This window comes from Eutrigla gurnardus (genome assembly GCF_963514095.1).
Source record: "Eutrigla gurnardus genome assembly, chromosome: 6".
Lineage (NCBI taxonomy): Eukaryota > Metazoa > Chordata > Actinopteri > Perciformes > Triglidae > Eutrigla > Eutrigla gurnardus.
The window spans coordinates 13,341,252-13,359,824 of NC_139920.1; the positions used below are offsets into that span (position 1 = coordinate 13,341,252).

The following is an 18,573-nucleotide window of genomic DNA, read 5'->3' on the forward strand; positions in this document are numbered from 1 at the left end:
TTTCAAATGAAAATGAGTGCGCGTGTCTGATGCACTACTGCTCATCTTCAGATCTGTTTACTCATTGTAGCTTTTAACGGTCGCTGTCACTCTTCGGATGTTCGGCTGGGTTGACAGAGCAAAAATTAAGATGACAAGATACAACTAAAATGCAACTAAAATGACCACAAACCACTTGCCAAACAGTGGACATGGGGCTTTTGGCCAGTTGCCCTGTTTGGCCTTTTAGTAATCCATCCATCCTTTATTAAGGCAGATATATAATAAACTCGTAGTGTCCATGTATTTAAAAAATATATACATTGATGTCAGTCAGTCAGTCAGTCAGTCAGACAGACAGTCAGTCATAGGTCGGTTCCATCATTTGTGGATGCAAACAGGTAGGGGGCGTTGAGAGACCGCCAGAGAGCGGCCAGCGTCTGCACAGAACTGTGTGTGCTGGCAGAGGGAGGACTGGTCGTGGCAGAGCGGAGATGTAGTGTAGCTCGCTGGGACTCCGTGGCCAGCCGTCTGTCACTTTAACCGGGGCTCATTTGTCAAACATTACCGCGGAATGGGAAGGACCGGATTTGTTCCCCTGCGTGACCGTGTCGCGTAATGCGACCCAGAAGAGCTGCTTTTGGGGGGAAATATTTATGTTTCTGGACGATTTTGTTGGAGTAGCTAGTTGCTAGCGCGGGGCTAGCGACTGCGCTGGCCACTTCGTAACGCATTTGTTAAGGATGCTACGGTGGATACGACAACAGCTGGTAAACCTACTCTAACGTTACCTTTCTCACACGGCTAGCACTCGTTAGCTCAGCACACCAGTCGCGTATTAAAATGGTTTGCCCACGGAAACCTGTAGAAACTTTACTTAAATCACATTTGGCGAGCTAACCTAGCCAATTAGCTGTTGACGATGTGTCCAAAACATTGTTGTGTATCGCAGTGAAGTCAGGTGTAGGTAACGTTACCGCTAACGTTAGCCACCTTCCCAGTTAGCTAACGTTAAGTCTCTGATTGATTTGTCACGATAACGTTGGTCGAAACCTGTAAAGCAAACGGGTTGGGCTTCAACTGGAGTTGTGAGTTGATTTGAAGTTTGCTTGCATGTTAAACTCCAGATGAATCGTTTGTTTAACTGACAGTTAACGCTAGCTATGTGGCTAACAATGTAAAACTTGGCAAAGTTAAAGAGCGTTGCTAACTCCTCACTCAACTCGTATAGTGACTTGTTTGCGGCTCATGACGATCCAACAAACTCATTTTAACACCTGGTTAGATCATTACGTAATATTAGCCTGACTTATTTTAACTTCTATGATGCAGTCGGATCGATCCATCGGTATGCACTGGCCAAAGTTGAACGTTGACTGTATTTGAATGATTAGATATGCTCAAAGAGTATCCTGTATTTGCTGTAATCACCTGTTGTTTGCCTACAAACATGGCTGTCGAGTGACGCCTTGACAGGGAAAGGCAAGTGGGGCAGTTCAACGATAATACTGGTCCACGTCGAGCTAAGGAGTCCAGTCTGATTTAAACCAATGTTCCCTGTACAAGAGTGAGTTACAGGTGCATATTGAGTATCTGTGGTAATTTCTCTTTACCAAAGTTTGAGTAAGAACCTGCATTGACATACAGTGTAAATGAAAGACGTGTGACTGTGAGCATGTTAGGTGGGCGTGTAACTGTGAATGGATGGATGAGAGCATGTAATGAGATTAGTAACGCATTGGTCAATCTGTTGATGTTGCCACAGCCAGTGAAATGAATCGATGTTAAGGTGTGTCTGAGCTCTCACGGCCCCATCCCCGTTCTTCGAGTTGGGTCAGAGTGACTTGCTCAGTTGCAAGTTTGTCCACCTGTACAAAAAAAGTTTCTTTCTGCTTTTAGAGGTTAATTCTGTCCTTTTCAAAGAGCACCACAGAGAGTTAGCCTCCATAGAAATGGTAGTCTCCTCCTAATTTGAGAAAACTTTTGTTCATTTGACCCTTTCCATATAATTGACCAGTTCATTAAAAATGTAATTAAAATGCCCTAATGAAAAAGTTTCTTGGGAGCATTTGTCTGACCTTTTATATCAGCTGGGAGGTACTACAGTAAATGTTTATCCCCTCACCTATTCATTATCAGTTTATTTCTGAGGATGGTGGTTGACAGTAAGGAGAAAGGAGGATATGTGTGAGAGTCCTAACTGGCAGTGTGACAGCCTTTTATTGTCGGTCTTCTTCCACCACATCATGTTCGGAATGTATTTACATGATAAAAGACCTACTATAATTACAGTTAAAGCATCGGTAGCAACTAGGAAAAACCTTGGACATCCTGTTCTACAAGTTTTACATGGAAAGTTTTTGTTCTTGAAAGATAGGTGAATCCCCTAGGGGAAAGTTCTCAATCCCTGTGTCCATGCTGCCAGTTAGAGCCATTGAGGAGGATTGATGCATGGCTGCAGCTCCCGATGCTGCTGAGTGAGCGTCTCGGAGGGATGCATTACTTTTGGCCCGCAGGACCGCTCCCAGCACAGCCGTTGAAACATGATTTGATACTGATATTGATATCAAGAATCAAAAGGAGTGTCTTTGTGTATGTTTCAGATCTTTATTTGATACATCAATTAAACTGCATGTACTCAATCAAATTCTCAACCACCAATGAATCGATCATATATATATATTTAATATAGGATATTGATACCACATGGTGTGAAAGTCAACTTGCATGTTCAGGATATCTTCGATTCCTGCCTTATTTCAAGAAACATACAAACTCATGTTGTCCTTTTGATAACCTTAGTGATACATTATTAGTGGTTGTATTATGAGTTTGATTTCCCAAAGCCATACTAGTTTCTCCGCAGTAAGGCTTGATATGGCTGATCTCGCATTATGGATATTGACTCAATGCAGTAAGGAGAGAAGAGTTTCGATATAGTCATTGCTTGTTAGCAGTGACCATTTTCATAATATAATTTTGAAAAACAAAACTTGAGATGATAAAATACTCACTTTGATGCATTACCACAATCAGGTTTCAGTCTCAAGATTTTGTGCCAGAGTGGGATGTTAGAAAGGTCATTATGTGGATAAATGTCAGTTGTAAAACATCCAATATAATATGCGTTTTACTTTCGTACATGAAACAAACATGCACTAAAGGCAAGGAGAAGTTCAGATTACAACACAAAGGGAGAGTTCCTCTTGCCGCTGTATTAATGCTCTGAATATTGTTGAAGTTCCTTTATCATCTGTAGCTCTGCTTCAGGCTACTCATTTCATGCCACATTTTATATATCTTTTTGGCATTCCTGTAGTTATGTTGTTAACTGTTGTCATCAGTAATCCAGTCAAAATCAGCACCTACCACATCTGACTACAGATGGTCCAATACTCCCTTTCTTCCTCTTTGTATTGCAGCTCTTTCTCTCTTGCAACTTGCTCGTGATAGATATTTTCTATGTTGTAATGGGTCCTTGGCTGAAAAAAAATTAGAACCTATGCTTCATGTTACTCCCTCTTTCCATCTCCGATTGGTCTCTGATACGACTCTGATGCATTGGGGTGTGATGTATTAGTCTGTTGTCCTGCCATTGTTCAGGGCAATGATTCCCCCAAGGCGCTGTGGGACGTGTAATCTTTGTGCAGGGAGTAATTCCCTGTCAGCCTACAAATTGACGGGTGCATGAGAATTTTTGGATATCGTCAAAAGGTGACATCAGGCACCGACCAACCAGAGGACCTGCGCATTATTGAAAAACGTTGGAGAGAATGGTGCCAAATTTAGAAGGGGAGAAATCTATATATATATGATTCACCTGCAAGCAACATCTCAATAATTTCAACATGCATTCCAAAGGTTGGCCGGTGTTTCCCCCATTGTCATGCAGTGATGCAAAAATTTCACGGCCATTAATATGCTCTGCTGTTGTGTTTCACCAAGTGCGTACGAGATTCTCCACGCAGACAGATGGACATGGCAGACTAGAAGAGAGACGGCTGAAGTTTAGGGAATGTTAGTACCGTTCACAAAAGTTCAGTACGGTTCAGGCTCTGTAGTGAACGACACACACCATGCCGACAGATCCTGTGTTTAAGCTGAGCTACACCGGAGAATATTCAATGAAGAAAGATCCTCATTGTTCTCCGTGAAGTTTGCTGGAAGCGATGTAATGTAGCCCAGGTGCGCTCTGGATCTAATTTATGCCGATCTGAAGGCTGGTTCATGTGGATTTTGAAAAGGGACTGAATATATATATTTGAAAAATCAACTGATGAATATTTAAAGAATTTGTTAAATTTGAGAACTTAATTTGGTGGTGGTAGGTGGTAGAATGAGTGTTTAATTAATTTATTTTGATGTTGCATTACATCATGAACTGCCATTTCAAGAAAATGAAATTTACATTATATAAATAATACCCAGCCCTATCTGGAGGCTTGGAAATCTTTCTTTCACTCACCTTTTACTTGTCATATCCGTCTTCTCTTTTATGGTTGGTTTAATTCTAATTGGGAGAAGTAAAAATGGAAAATGGCTCCTACTTGGATTTACCTCGTACTTAAGGTTGGGTGTCTCTAATACGATCCAGTCATACCTATCCTTCAGCTACTAGGCTTAGGCCAGTTTAAACATTTTCAAACCGGTCTGATATCAAGCTGAAGACCGGACCGAACCGGTTATACAGACCTTTCCCACTAGGCGTCGCACTTGCCATATCAGACGCTCCCGGGTGATAGTTGTTTTTTTACACAGAAGATTGTGGCGTAATCACCGAAAGGAGAGTCAAAAATATGCCGCGATCGTACCGTTTCTTTGCAGCGTAAGGCCGCAACGGTGTCTCTTTGCGGAGCGAAAAAGACTGATACGGCGCCGCAGGCTGTGTGACGTATTCAATTAGCATCGTAATTACGATTAGCTTGTGGCTTCAAAAAACTGTGAAAGGAGAACTTTTGCTCGTCTTGCTTGTTTACATGACTCTTCAACTGCAAGTGAAGTTACTGTGCATCATGTACGTATTGCTGCATACAATGGTGGCCTCGTACGAACAAGAAGCAGCTTTTTATCTTCTTCGGATCAACGTTCTCAGCTCGTTAAATGCTCTGGTGGCGCGTTGCCTAGTAGCCTAACCAACCTCAAAACGTCGATGTAAACAAACACAAGGTACTGTGTGCCCATCTCCCTCCTCCCACCTCGACTGAAATGTGATCTCTGTCACGCCAGACTGATCTCATGAAGTGGCGTATGTATGACACTCCAACTTGTATGCCATTATGGCGTGTTATCACTACGCACAATCGCCTTTTCGCGTGTTTATCAACGCCGAACCCTAACCCTAAAGGGCGTTTACATGCGGATGTGATGGGTCGTTTCGCTAGAGGGCGCTGACAAACACGCGGATGTGATGGGTCGTTTCGCTAGAGGGCGCTGACAAACACGCAGATATGATGGGTCGTTTCGGTAGAGGGCGCTGACAAACACACGGATGTGATGGGTCGTTTCCCTCAGAACGTACACATACACGTGGATAGCTCAAATTGCGTACAGATAACACGCCACAGGAAGTGGCGTGTATATTTACGAAAAGTCATGATGCCACATTGGTCACGCCGGCCTCTGCTCGTTCGGTGGCGGGGCGGCTGCACATTTGGGCACTTACCGATCCGTTTTTAATAATCACAATATTGTTTTAATCACTTGCCATTATTAGGAATCAGTCGATCTGCTAAAATACATAAATAGAATGAATCGTTTTGGCTTCACCAATAATCGATATAAATGCGTTAAATCTTATGAATCGCGATTCTTACTTATGATTAATGTTTTAATACGTTTAAGACACTCTCTCCCCTGCCAGCATGTAGCCTATTAAAAAATGTTCAAAATAACTGAGCAATGTTTAATTACATTTTTGTATTCAGCGTAAAATATTATTATTATTATTAGAATAAATATGTTTAATAAGTAATTCACATTTCAGAAGAATACAGATAGTCGCACTTGCATTATTGCATGTTTATTTCATGGATATAGAATTTTGGTTAACAGTTACTAAATCAAATCATGGTTTTACAGAATTGAATCGAATTGTTCAAAAAAAGAAATTGTCCTTGAATCGAATCGCCAACTACTGAACCGTTAATCGAATCGAATCACTGTGAAGCCAAAGATTCACACCCCTAGTCAATATTGCTGCTTATTAGTAATAAGCAGCAACCTGAGGTCGCTGATGTTTTTAATCTTCCACAACGTGTCATAAGAACAAATGCCGGTTCAACCGTTTGCGTAAATCAAACCGGTTTGCATAAATCCAACCTGGTTTAGCCCCGTACACCAAACCGAACTGGTGAAACCGGGAATCAGCCCAACCCTAATTTCTACTCAATCTGTTAATCTGTTCCAACTAGAGGCAGACACAAATAACTAAGTCTGGCACTCTTGACATCATGTTAGATCTTTGTTGCATCATATCTGCTGCTCCTAGAGTTCTCTTTAAAAAAGCTATAACGTACATGTATAATATATACGTTACTGTAGTGCAGCAGATTTGTTTCTAACCTACAGTAAGAGACCTGAATCCAGTGAATGAGTGCTGTTTTGGCTCTATGTATAATGAGTGATGCATCTGTCTGTCTTCTGGAGTTAAATTATAGGATGCATCACTTAGGAATCAGCAACACGCTTCATCCATTTCCATCCATTGTTTAGATGATTTATATATTTTTTTTACCTCCTCAAGTATACCTTGCTTAATGCAGCATGGCAGCACTCTTTATGTGTAATATGTAATTATATTGTTTGTGGAATGATTCAAAAGTAAGCCTCATTTGTTTGACACAACAGATATATTTTGGATCATTATTGTCACTTGATATATGCTGCCTGAGGCGGAGCACGGCGCTCAAGCAGCTGATTCAGGATTTAAACACTTGAGTTTTAAACATAATCCCGCTGTGAGATTCCTACTTGTATAACTGTACATTTGTGTAAATGATTATTTATTGTTTGGGATAGAACGTTGTGACGGACAGATTGATGTAATTTTACCAGTTTGGGTTTTTCTGGGTGGTGAAGTATGTGTGTATGCTCACAACAGGCTGTCCCTGATTGAATAACACAATCAGCATGATATTTACCTTACTCATTCTGTTTGAGTTCTTGCAGATCTCTTGTATATTTGAGGTGCATATTGAGTATTGAGCAAAGTGTGTATTTGAAAAATCAGCCTGTTGGATCACTTTAACTATGCAGCATTATTGCTTTGCTTGTGTTGATGGACATCAGAGCCAAAGAAACACACTAGCCATTCGAAACTGGATGTAATCCATCTGTATGTTAACTCGCTAGTTCAATAAGATTAACCATAAACGATTAAAACAGATCTGTCCATTATGAACACTGAACACTAAAGCATGGACAACAGTTACTGTATTAAAGCTGCATTGCGTGTGTTTTCAGGTGGTGCTTCCCTTATTTCACAAGTCTTTGTTACACACAGCAGTTTTGTATGTACTCAGCCAACATGTGAAGGTAACTTAAGCTCCTCTTTACAAAGATGCTCTGGTGGTGTGCCAGAACATCAAGAAATGGAACTACTCATTTCCCCCTCCAATAACCACCATCAAGGGTCTTTACGGTAATCATGTGAAGATGTGGAGTAAACGGTACTTCCCTCAATATGTGAGGATGTTGTGTTGATCAATGCCAGTAACTCAATAATGTGGTGATCATTTCTGGCTTACAAAACTCACATCCTAGCCTGCCAGCAATTACTGGTTCGTATAGGTTGATTTAATGTAAGCAGTGTTAATGAACAGAATACTGCACAGGTTTATGTTTCCTTCAACCAACTCTGGTGGTAGAGAGCTCAATGCTTTGGGGGCAGCTGTGGCCCAGAGCTAGTCCCGGCATGCCAGTGTCCTTGGGCCAAGATTTTGAACCCCAAATTTCCCCCTGTACCATCGGTGTGAAAAGCGCAGGTCCGTTTAACTCCGAATTCAGTACTGTATGTGAAGCTGTATGATGTTGCTTTCAAATATTGCCCAAAGATGCTGACTTGGCCTTCCCTCTAAAAGTTAGAGCTTCTGATTAAATATTTAAGGGTTTTAAGGCACTGCGTATGCAAAACTACAAATATACTCAGTCACTATGCTCAAATATTAGCTCCAACAGCTACAATATCACCAAGAGGAAAAGACGAGACTTTGTTGTTATTGCCATTTTGATAAATGCCTCAATGACGTGTTGATTATGTGTTCAGTGCATTTACTTAAGGAACAATAAGAAAGCAGCAGCAGAAGGAGAGCTTAAGAGAGTGAAACAGAAGGGAGGTAATGGTTCACATGTGTCTCTGAACAGAGGTGAATCTGTGTGGGAGTGAGTGACGTGGCCCGGATACATTCCTCTGTGCATGCGTATGGGTGTGTGTGTATGTGTGTGTGTGTTGGACCTACGTCATAGAACATTTGCAAATGATTGTAAGCATTTGCTTTAACCTTCTTCGAATAGCAGCCGGGCCGAGTGTGACACGCAGGACACTATCAGGAAATAATGTTAGAACTAAGCAGGAGGAGAAGTGAAAAGTGCATCTCTTTTGTTATAGCCTGCAGATGAATGGATGAAAAATAACCAGCATAATCTGAACTACTTAGCTTAATAACTATCTGAGATATAGAAGAGTGTTTGCAGGTCACAGTAATGTTGTGTTCCTCTTAACTTTCCAGCTAAATAAACACAGCTGATCAAAGAATGTGACTTCATTTCTGTGGTTATGGGTAAGAGAGTGTCAGAAGGCTGGTGACTTGACTGTGATGAAAGTTGTTGTTGTTTTCTGCAAGTTACTGTGAGCTAGTTCACACGTTAGTGTAGTTTTGCCATTTTCATCTGTACAAGTAATGATGATTGACTGATTTATTGTATAAACAATTAATTATTATTTATCAATCATCTGAAATCTTTTGGAAATGTACTAATTAATGAATTTACAAATTGTCATCATTTATCAAGACTTTGTCCGAAAAATGGCATTGCACTATATATAAACAAAACTTTGACATCAACTGGATGATTTATATCAATTGTGCAAAGAAAAATGAAGTGAGATCGCTACTATAAAATGTAACATGAGTTGTAACGTAATTAACCTTTCCCTCCTTTTTCCTTTCCATTCGTCCCTTTTCCTGTCCCACCCCTCTCTCTCCTCATATACCTTCCCTTCCCTCAGGGCTTTGACCCCCCTCATCAGAGTGACACCAGGACGGTCTATGTAGCGAACCGTTTCCCCCAGCATGGCCACTACATACCACAACGCTTTGCTGACAACAGAATCATCTCCTCCAAGGTACCAAATGTAATTTTAATCGGTAGTTTCCCCATGGTGTTATCACAACAGGATTTCATAATAGTCACTCAGTGTATCATTTTAATTAAACTTGATGTGATTTGCGTATTGTCTCCTTAATAAAGTAGGTTAATGTCTGAGGTAATATTCTTAGTCTTAGATCTTTTTCACAAAACTGCCACTTCCTTTTTCTTTTCTTTTTTTTAAGATATGAACCATGACATTATGCATGAGCTTGGACTGTAACCTAAAGGAAAAAGTGTCACTTACAGAAACTCTTAACTTGTACACGGATTTCTGGCAGCTTAATCAGTCTTTAAAATAACCTGGAGCTGTGGCATGGTGGGAGAGTCATGAGGGGTGAAGCATGATTTGTCGTTAACGGGATCAACTGTGACAAAAAAAATAATGTTTGTGTTGGTGAGAGGATTAGGAGGTCAGTTGGAAGATTAACTGGAAAAAAAGACAATAAACCGAAGAGGCTGCTGTCCGCCAGGATTAGGCAGTTGATTAAATGATTGACAACAGGGTTAAGTCACCTGGGGCAGAATTAAATAGATTTTAAGTCATGCATTTTTAAGAGACAGAAACGGCTAAAAGATCATTCTTGGTGGAGGTGTGTAATAATGTGATTAACTTCACAGAATGAAGTCAAAGCGGGCCATTAAATATGCTGAATGACAAAAAAACAAAACTTTTCTTTCATCAGATATTCTTTGTAGTTATGGATTCAAGCGTAAGCGCGAACAGGATTATTCTGGCACTAATCACAATTTACTGATGACAGGCTATATACTCTTTATATTTGGAACTACCAGTGGGCAATGTTGGCAGGAAGTATGAAAAAATGAATTGTCTGAAGCGGAGACCTATAAATGATGGCTTCAGTACTTTAGTTATTTGATGCCTGATGATGCATAATATGTTTGTCAGTCATTCAGTGGTCATTCAGGGACTGGATTAGTATGATAAAACAGTTCATCTTAATATGACTCAACAACTGTTTACAGCAGGATAGCTCAGTGACTGGTATAGGAGACTGGGGGTTTGATTTTCGGTTAGGGCGTGGTTTGGAAACCAGTGTGGGCCCTTAGGCAAGACCCTTGATGCTATCTGCCTAACTCAGACATAACTGAAACCAATACAAGAGTCATATCGGCCAACACCCAGGTCAACAAGGTCCCCTGTCTGGTGTCGGGGAACCAGGGCGACCTGATGAGAAATTAGCTACTGGAACAGCAAATACATGGATGATGGAAGAGACTATGGAACTGTAGGAATGCTACTATGTAAGCACTCTGGGTGGGTCCCATCCATCAGCAGTTGGTTCATCCATGCTGCCAGGCATTCATGGAGTGCAGTTAGTCTCTTTATCCAGTAGGTGTGGATCATATCAGGGCCTGGTGGTGTCCAGCTCTCCATCCATGCCACTCTTTCTTGGTTGTCTGCCATCGTGATGGTAACTGGGTCTTCTGGGAGGTTGTTGTGGTCTGCTCTCAAGATGCTCTCCAGTGCCTCTGGTATGGAGAGTTTGGTATACTTCTGAGGTTGTTCTTTGCTAGTGCCTTTCTGTAGCTGTGATAGCTGGCTAACTTCTCTCCATGTTGCCTTGATCTTTGCCTCCAACCTTCTTCTCCATGGGGGATACAGCTCCTAATGGCTTATGCTGTTTATCTTGTAACCAAGCATCTCGAGAATCACTGCTGCTGTACTGTTTATCAGCTTGTTGGTCTCAGTTATGGTAGCGGGGACAGTGTAGTTGTGCATTCACATTTTCTAGCAGGAATGCAGTGGTGTTACCCCCTGAGCTATCCACCATATTGTGGTGTAAATATCAGCCTATTAATAATAATACCGTTAATAAACTATTTAAAATATCTCATGTGCTTCAGTCTCCAAGGACCATCAGAGAAGCATTTTGGCAATAGCCTCAGAAAGGGTCAATAACAACAACATAAGGCTACTGTTCCACAGTCAAAGAATACATTTATTGAGGATTACTCACGTAAAACGTAGCACCATCAGAGTGCTAGATGTTGTTGAATTTCTGAAAGACTCACTAAATCATCAGAGGGAGGCACGTAGAAACAGCTATTTGCATCTTGAGGCTCTCGCTCTCCCTGGATGACTATCCCTTTTGCTTCCCTGTTTCTCTTAGTGACTGGATTGCTGCAATGATGGGAAATGGAATTGGGGCCAAAAGTTTTATTTACAAACTTGAAAATCTATCAGTGTCCACAATTCTCAGATGATTCGGTGGAAACGTACAAACCGTTTCAGCACTAGTCTTAAATATGGCTTTTTGAAACCCACATATACCCTGCGTAAATACTCTTCTCTTAGTCGTTATCCTAAATGCTGTTGTTTTTCTTTGTTGTTCTTTCCCTTTCAGTACACGATTTGGAATTTTGTCCCAAAGAATCTGTTTGAGCAGTTCAGAAGAATAGCCAACTTCTATTTTCTCATCATCTTCCTTGTGCAGGTAATAACACTCACAAATGTATACACACAATTCTTTGTGGCAGGTACTCATTACCCCCTCGGTTGGTGACAAGCCATGTGTGACTTCAGTTTTCCTGCACTCAATACAAATGTGTGTGTGTGAGAGAGAGGGAGAGAGAGTGTGTGTGACTCATCAACTTCTAGGTACCAGTCGCGAGACAGGTCTGCCTGCGTATTAAAACATTACACCCACACATTAAGTAATATGTGTGTCTTTAGAGCCATCCTTAGGCGTGAGGCTCTCACTATGCATCAGTCAGCCTGTGCTGAAGAAGGATTTGGCTTTCAAATTTTCAGCCGTCTCCTGATTTATTTGGGCCTGTGTAGTGGAGCCAGAGTAATCGACTTGACTCTGTCAAAAAAGGCTCTCTTTTCACCCACTCAACTTGTCAGTGAAGCTGAAGTCAGCTTAGTCTCAAATCACTGAATAGAGGGCCTTTTTTCATCTTGACATTGTGAACATGATGTCCTATTATATGACCAATTTGACCGTTTTTAGATGGAATCTAAGCATCTTAGAGTTGAATGTTTTGTTGCATATTTAAATTTGACACGCCTTGAAGAAATATGGTTTCACTTTTCTACAGTAAGTACTAAATAATATTGGGATCTCTATAGAGCCTTTGAATGTGAATACATGCATTTCGGCTCATTCTCTGTCAACTACCAGGAAGTAGATGCAGTTCCATCCAATAACTGCTTTCTTGTTGCAATGCTGAGCAGCAAAAGGTTCAAATGTAATCATGTAATGACAGAAGATAATATATAACACTGTGTTCCATGTTCTCTGTTTGATGTTCTTCTCTACTCTAAACCATTATAAGCCATTCTACAATTCTCTTTCTTCATTTTCCTGTTTCTCTATACTCTCAACTTTCCAACAAATGCAATAAGTGCCAAAAAATAATCATTGAAGATAGGTTTGTAATTGAATGAATGAATAAAAGGTAAAAGTTTTTTTTTTTTTTTTTTTTTTTTACATTTGCAGAGAATGATGCTTGGCTTTCTTTTTTGTATCACTGATGTTTTGGGGAAAATATTTGTAAACGTAATTTATAAATTCACTGGGTTTATAGGTTCACTGATTCATGGTGGTTCACTGTGTGTGTGTGTGTGTGTGTGTGTGTGTGTGTGTGTGTGTGTGTGTGTGTGTGTGTGTGTGTGTGTGTGTGTGTGTGTGTGTGTGTGTGTGTGTGTGTGTGTGTGTGTGTGTGTGTGTGTGTGTGTGTGCGTGTCTGCGTGTGCGTGCGCGTGGCTGCGTGTGTGTGGCTGCGTGTGTGTGTCTGCGTGTGTGTGTGTGCGTGTGTGTGTGTGCGTGTGTGTGTGTGTGTCTGCGTGTGTCTGCGTGTGTGTGTGTGTGTGTGTGTGTGTGTGTGTGTGTGTGTGTGTGTGTGTGTGTGTGTGTGTGTGTGTGTGTGTGTGTGTGTGTGTGTGTGTGTGTGTGTGTGTGTGTGTTTCTGGCAGTTAACCTTTAAGGGACGTTATAAGGATTTCCTGTTTGACACATCAGCCACTACTTCTCTCTGCTGCCTTTCTAGTTCTCTTGTTTTCTCTCTAACAGGGCACACCCACTTTTACTGAGTCTTTGGTATAATTGACTCAGTTAAAAAATATATATATATATATATATATATGTTTATGCTGCCCTTACAATTTTTTTAAATCTCTGCAAACCTGCCGCTGTGTCTGTCTTTCTAGTTAATGATAGACACCCCAACATCTCCAGTCACCAGCGGCCTGCCTCTCTTCTTTGTGATCACAGTAACTGCCATTAAACAGGTGAGAACACAAGCACACGATAACTTCCTCTTTGTCGGGCTGAAAATGGGGAACTAATGTGCATCATCCAGTATCATTAATGTAGATGAATTGTAGTCAGTGTGTGTGCGTGTCGAGCTATGTCCCTCTCAGAAGAATTTACAAAGCAGGCCTGAAGGCAAACAAATAATTATTGAAAATGTTTCAATTCAGAATCGATGAGTCATTACATTATTCGTGAGCTGCAACCATAACAGAGAATTAAAAGTAAGACATTTACAACACAAGACATTAAAACAGGATGGCTTTAGCGCTTGGAAATGCAGCTGCAACATTTTTAAAGTCAGTGGAGCGCCATACTAAAAGGAAAATGCATCTTCTATGTCACGTCAATTTTCATTTATGAAATTGTATTTATGATTTTTTTGCTGGAAAATGTATGGGTGTCAGGCTATCAAAAGCAAAATGAAGTGAAACTGACATCCCGAGTTTGGAATGAGCTTCAGTTGATCAGCAGCTAGTCGTGTCAGCCACGCATCACCTCCATCAAAACGACTATATCCCTATCAGTTGCTGTATGTGCTTTGTTACTGAGGGAATTTCTTCATAGGGCTATGAGGATTGGCTGAGACACAAAGCCGACAACGAGGTGAATGGGGCTCCAGTGTTTGTGGTCCGCAGTGGAAGTCTGGTCCAGACGAAATCCAAGAACATCAGGGTAAGATGGCAAAAACTACACCCTAAAGGAACTTCGTTCTATTAGTTGTTACCGTTCAAAGCTTTACTCAGAGACGCATTTTGTGAACAAAGTGAAGCATTGTCTTATTGGGGGAAAACTTGGACTTCAAAGTACATAAGAATACGTTTTTCACAGCTCAAAGAGAACAGCCATACATACCTTAAACTTTGCTGTCAAATTCCTGGTCCTAGTGGTGTTTCTGTAGAGCTGTTCTGTGTAGAAGGGCCATATAAGATCATACTGTCAATGAAAAGAGAACTGTTTTATAGGTTTCAGGAATTTTAAACTTCGATACAATGCCAATCTAAAAAAATAGTATTTACCTCTTTCAATACTACAGCAAAAAGTAAAAAATGGCACACCAAATCCGTCAGCATGTCGTTCACTACAGAGCCTGTTTGTGTCTGCACTCGGAGAATAACAGTGACGGGTCGCCTGCTGGTTTTGCTTATGCTTGTAATGTGAAATGCAAAGCTGAAGAAGTTAACACATCTAGAACACACAGAATATGATGGATCTCAAAGCTAATCAGTGCACCGTTTATCATTGTCTAAAAGTTAAATCCCCACAGCAGCTCCAGCTAGCCTAAGAACAGCAGCTGCAGCCAGTATCTAAACAATCTAAATTCCCCCCTCATAAACCGCAAAACTGTAAGTGAAGCCTCATCAACTTCATTAATATCATTAAGGTGATTAATTGGCTCGTTGGATACGTTGTTGTTGGAGATAACTGGACTGTTTACTGTGATAACGGTCTTGGTTGGCTTAGCATATTCATTACATTAGCCAACACACAGCCACTGGCTGCGCCTGAAACTCCTCACCAACGTGATATTAAGTCACCACAACAATGTGTGACATTTATAAGTATGTCCGACACCTCAGTATGAAACCAGTATTTGTAAATGGCAGACTATTAACAGGGAAGTATCACACTATGATGTGCTGTACAGCAACAGGAAGGAAGTTGCGCGTGCAACCTGCGTGGAAAAACAACGGTGTTGCCCTGGTGACTGACTGACAGGCTGCAGGTTGTAGAGACTGGTTAAGTCGAGAGAGATGGATTTTACTAAAAATATCTAATCTCAGCATCTCTACTCCAGTCATGTGGTGACTTTGGTGCTGGAGACAATGCTGTAACAACCACATTGTTTAGTCTGTGCAGCCCTGAGTTGAAAATCTGATTATTGATCATTTAGTTTTATTTCTATTTCTTTTATTATCGTTTTAACGTGGTATCGGAAGATTTTAGGATTACAAGAAACTGGACCGTTTGTAGTGTTAAATGTGTTAAATTGCAATGGAAATGTTGTGTGAATGATGCATTTGTTGCATGTTGAAAGTCACTTTGTATCATGTCAATACATTGTCAGTAGTTGACTGGTTGCTATTATTTTTTTTTGTAGCCCTGTTGTTTTCCTGAAGACTACTGATTTACTATAGTTTCCAATTTCTTGAGCTATTTGCATATTTACAGCCCACAAAAATCCTAAACCAGTTTTACCCGTTACCTCTCCTGTCACTGATAAGCTGTCTGGTGGTGCCTATAACTGGAACATTGGAGTGTGCACACAAATCCTAGAGGTCAGAGATACCGTAACAAGTGTGTCTGGAGCCAATGCAACGCTACTTTAGTGACGTGTGTGTTTGAGAGGTTCATTTACTGACTGACTAAATATATTCAGCACACTTGATATTGTTGACCTAGTCACAGCCAGGAGACCTACAGGAGTGAGATATTTAAAGCTACACCATATCTGCACTTCTTTTCAGAACACCAAAATGAGAACATTGATAAGAAAAAAAATGTGTTTCCACTTTAGTCCAACACAAAAATGAGTTCAAAATTCAGAAAATTCTGATTATCAATTGACCCTTGCCAAAACAGTTGAAGTAAATGTCGGTATAAAACTTAAACTCTGTTGCCCTGTGTGTGTATGTGTGTTTTTTTCTTCCTGTCCATCCAGGTGGGGGACATTGTTCGCGTGGCTAAAGATGAGACGTTCCCCGCTGACCTGGCCTTGCTGTCGTCCGATCGTGCAGATGGCACCTGTCACATTACCACAGCCAGCCTCGATGGAGAAACCAACCTTAAGGTCTGTTTGTGGGAGAGCGTTGGCTTTGGGAGTATATCAGAATGGGGTTTATTGCTAAGTAGATTTTCACATACAAAGAATTTGCTTTGGTTTGTTGGTGCATAGACAGGAAACACATACTGAATAGAAAAACCTTACACTACAATACAAATATTAGAATTTAAAAACTGTAGTTACAAATGTCGACAATATAACTGTTAAAAGAGTTAGGCAGGGATATAAAAAATATATTCTCTGGAATTTCCAAAGATATGTGAAATTATCAGTGGCATGTCTTGAGTTTGTGGTGTGAAAACTTTTATTAACTGATATACTTGTACTTCTCTTTGTGGTGCAAACAACCATTTGATTAAGTAAACTCGACAAGCCAACTGCTCCACCTTAACGGTGCCCCTTGGAGTTTAAACAAACAGAATTTGCCGTCAGTTAAAAAGTTAACATTTTTGTCCTCTAGGCCTGGAAAAACATGTTGAGTTAATTTCCATTCTTGTAACACATTTACAAAACAGATTATTTTTCTCCACCTAACAAAAGCCTAAGGGGGGAGATCAGCTGTGCATCTGTCTCCATCTTTGTCCATTGCTAAACTTCTACTGGACCCTTCACTGTAATCATTTTAGTACGTATTTCTGAATGTATGCTCAAGGACCTCTCATGGTAACTCGTTTGAGTGTGTGTGCAACCTCACGCCACTTATACAAATGGTAGTGTTGTTCTACAAGTGGTCTAAAACTCCACAGGCTACCTTTTAATTGTGTCGCTGTATGCTCTGAGGAATTACATCATTGAGAGTCATTTTAAAGCTGTGTAAATGCAAATAGTTGGCATATTTTGGGGAATTTTGTATTTTCTTTTGTATGAAAATCTTTGTCCAATTTTAAACAATGCTTCTCTTTTGTAAGCGTTAACTTATTTTTTCTTGTATGTATGTTTGTAGACTCACCACTCTGCGGCAGAAACAGCAGTGTGTCAGTCAGTGTCCCAACTGGAGGCTCTGCAGGCTGTGGTGGAGTGTCAGCAACCAGACGCTGACCTGTACAGGTAAACATGTGTGAACACCGTCAGGTTGAAAGTGTGAAGTGCGTGAAGTCACAATACAATAAACACAGGTATTCCCTGCTAATCAAGAACATTAGAAATAAAGATCCTGCCTTTCAAATAATTTCGGAAGATCTTTTTCTTTATTGTTTTGTTTTCTAGCTTTTTATTTAAAATTGTATAACTGTAAAACTACCACTTTAAAAGCCAAAAGATAAATACATGTTTGACATGCTCTGCAAGAGATGCATTATTAAATGGATGACAGGTTGAGATTGCTTCATGGCCTCTAACAACCCCTCTTACTCTTGTCTGACTCAGCTGGCTGTTTAGGATCGATCTGTGTGTGTGTGTGTGTGTGTGTGTGTGTGTGTGTGTGTGTGTGTGTGTGTGTGTGTGTGTGTGTGTGTGTGTGTGTGTGTGTGTGTGTGTGTGTGTGTGTGTGTGTGTGTGTGTGTGTGTGTGTGTGTGTGTGTGTGTGTGTGTGTGTGTGTGTGTGTGTGTGTGTGTCCCCTTCTTGGTCTCTCTCTCTTAAAACTGTCTGTGTTTAAATGCACTTAACTTATCCAGCCAATGTGAGCTTTCTGCAATAATTGGATTTTTATTAATTAAACATGGTTTCCTTAATCAGGTTCAGGCATTAATATAAACCACATTGTCCTGCTGGAAGAGCCTGATTGTATACTATTTACCAGGATGGAGTCTTATGGAGTTATTTTTCCAAAGACCAATTGAAACGGAAGGGTTATTGACATGCGTTTGAAAGCCTTTCTCAATGAAATGGTGTTTTCCAGGTTTGTCGGTCGGATTATGGTGACTCAACACGGAGAGGAGATAGTCAGGTGAGACAAAATGTATCCAGCTTCTTTGGCCAATGATTGAATTCATAATTATATCTGCACTTGAGCTTAAGTCTGCTAAACAGACGTCACCATAAAGATGCTTTGGATACATGGCCTTCAGATTAGTGCACGGGCTGCTACCAAGCATACAGCATCAGACAAATAAAATGGAATGATAGTGGACACTCTAATGCACAATCGACAGCATCACCAAGATGTACCAATCACCGGGACAAGGAAAAAACACACACTGCAGCCAAGTCCTTATCCTGGCTGC

General features: G+C 40.7%; 1 protein-coding gene across 4 annotated transcripts in view; it reads left to right on the top strand.

The window, feature by feature from the left end:
* The first annotated feature begins 456 nt into the window (after positions 1-456).
* atp11b (ATPase phospholipid transporting 11B) overlaps positions 457-18,573 on the top strand; it is a 53,067-nt gene continuing 34,950 nt past the window's right edge. For all 4 annotated transcript variants that reach the window (XM_084012172.1, XM_084012174.1, XM_084012173.1 and 1 more), the window contains exons 1-8: positions 457-749; positions 9,206-9,322; positions 11,715-11,804; positions 13,523-13,603; positions 14,193-14,300; positions 16,288-16,416; positions 17,354-17,457; positions 18,249-18,296. In XM_084012172.1, the coding sequence (XP_083868298.1) occupies positions 723-749; positions 9,206-9,322; positions 11,715-11,804; positions 13,523-13,603; positions 14,193-14,300; positions 16,288-16,416; positions 17,354-17,457; positions 18,249-18,296 (704 nt within the window). In that variant the 5' untranslated portion in view covers positions 457-722. The remainder of the gene's footprint in view (positions 750-9,205; positions 9,323-11,714; positions 11,805-13,522; positions 13,604-14,192; positions 14,301-16,287; positions 16,417-17,353; positions 17,458-18,248; positions 18,297-18,573) is intronic.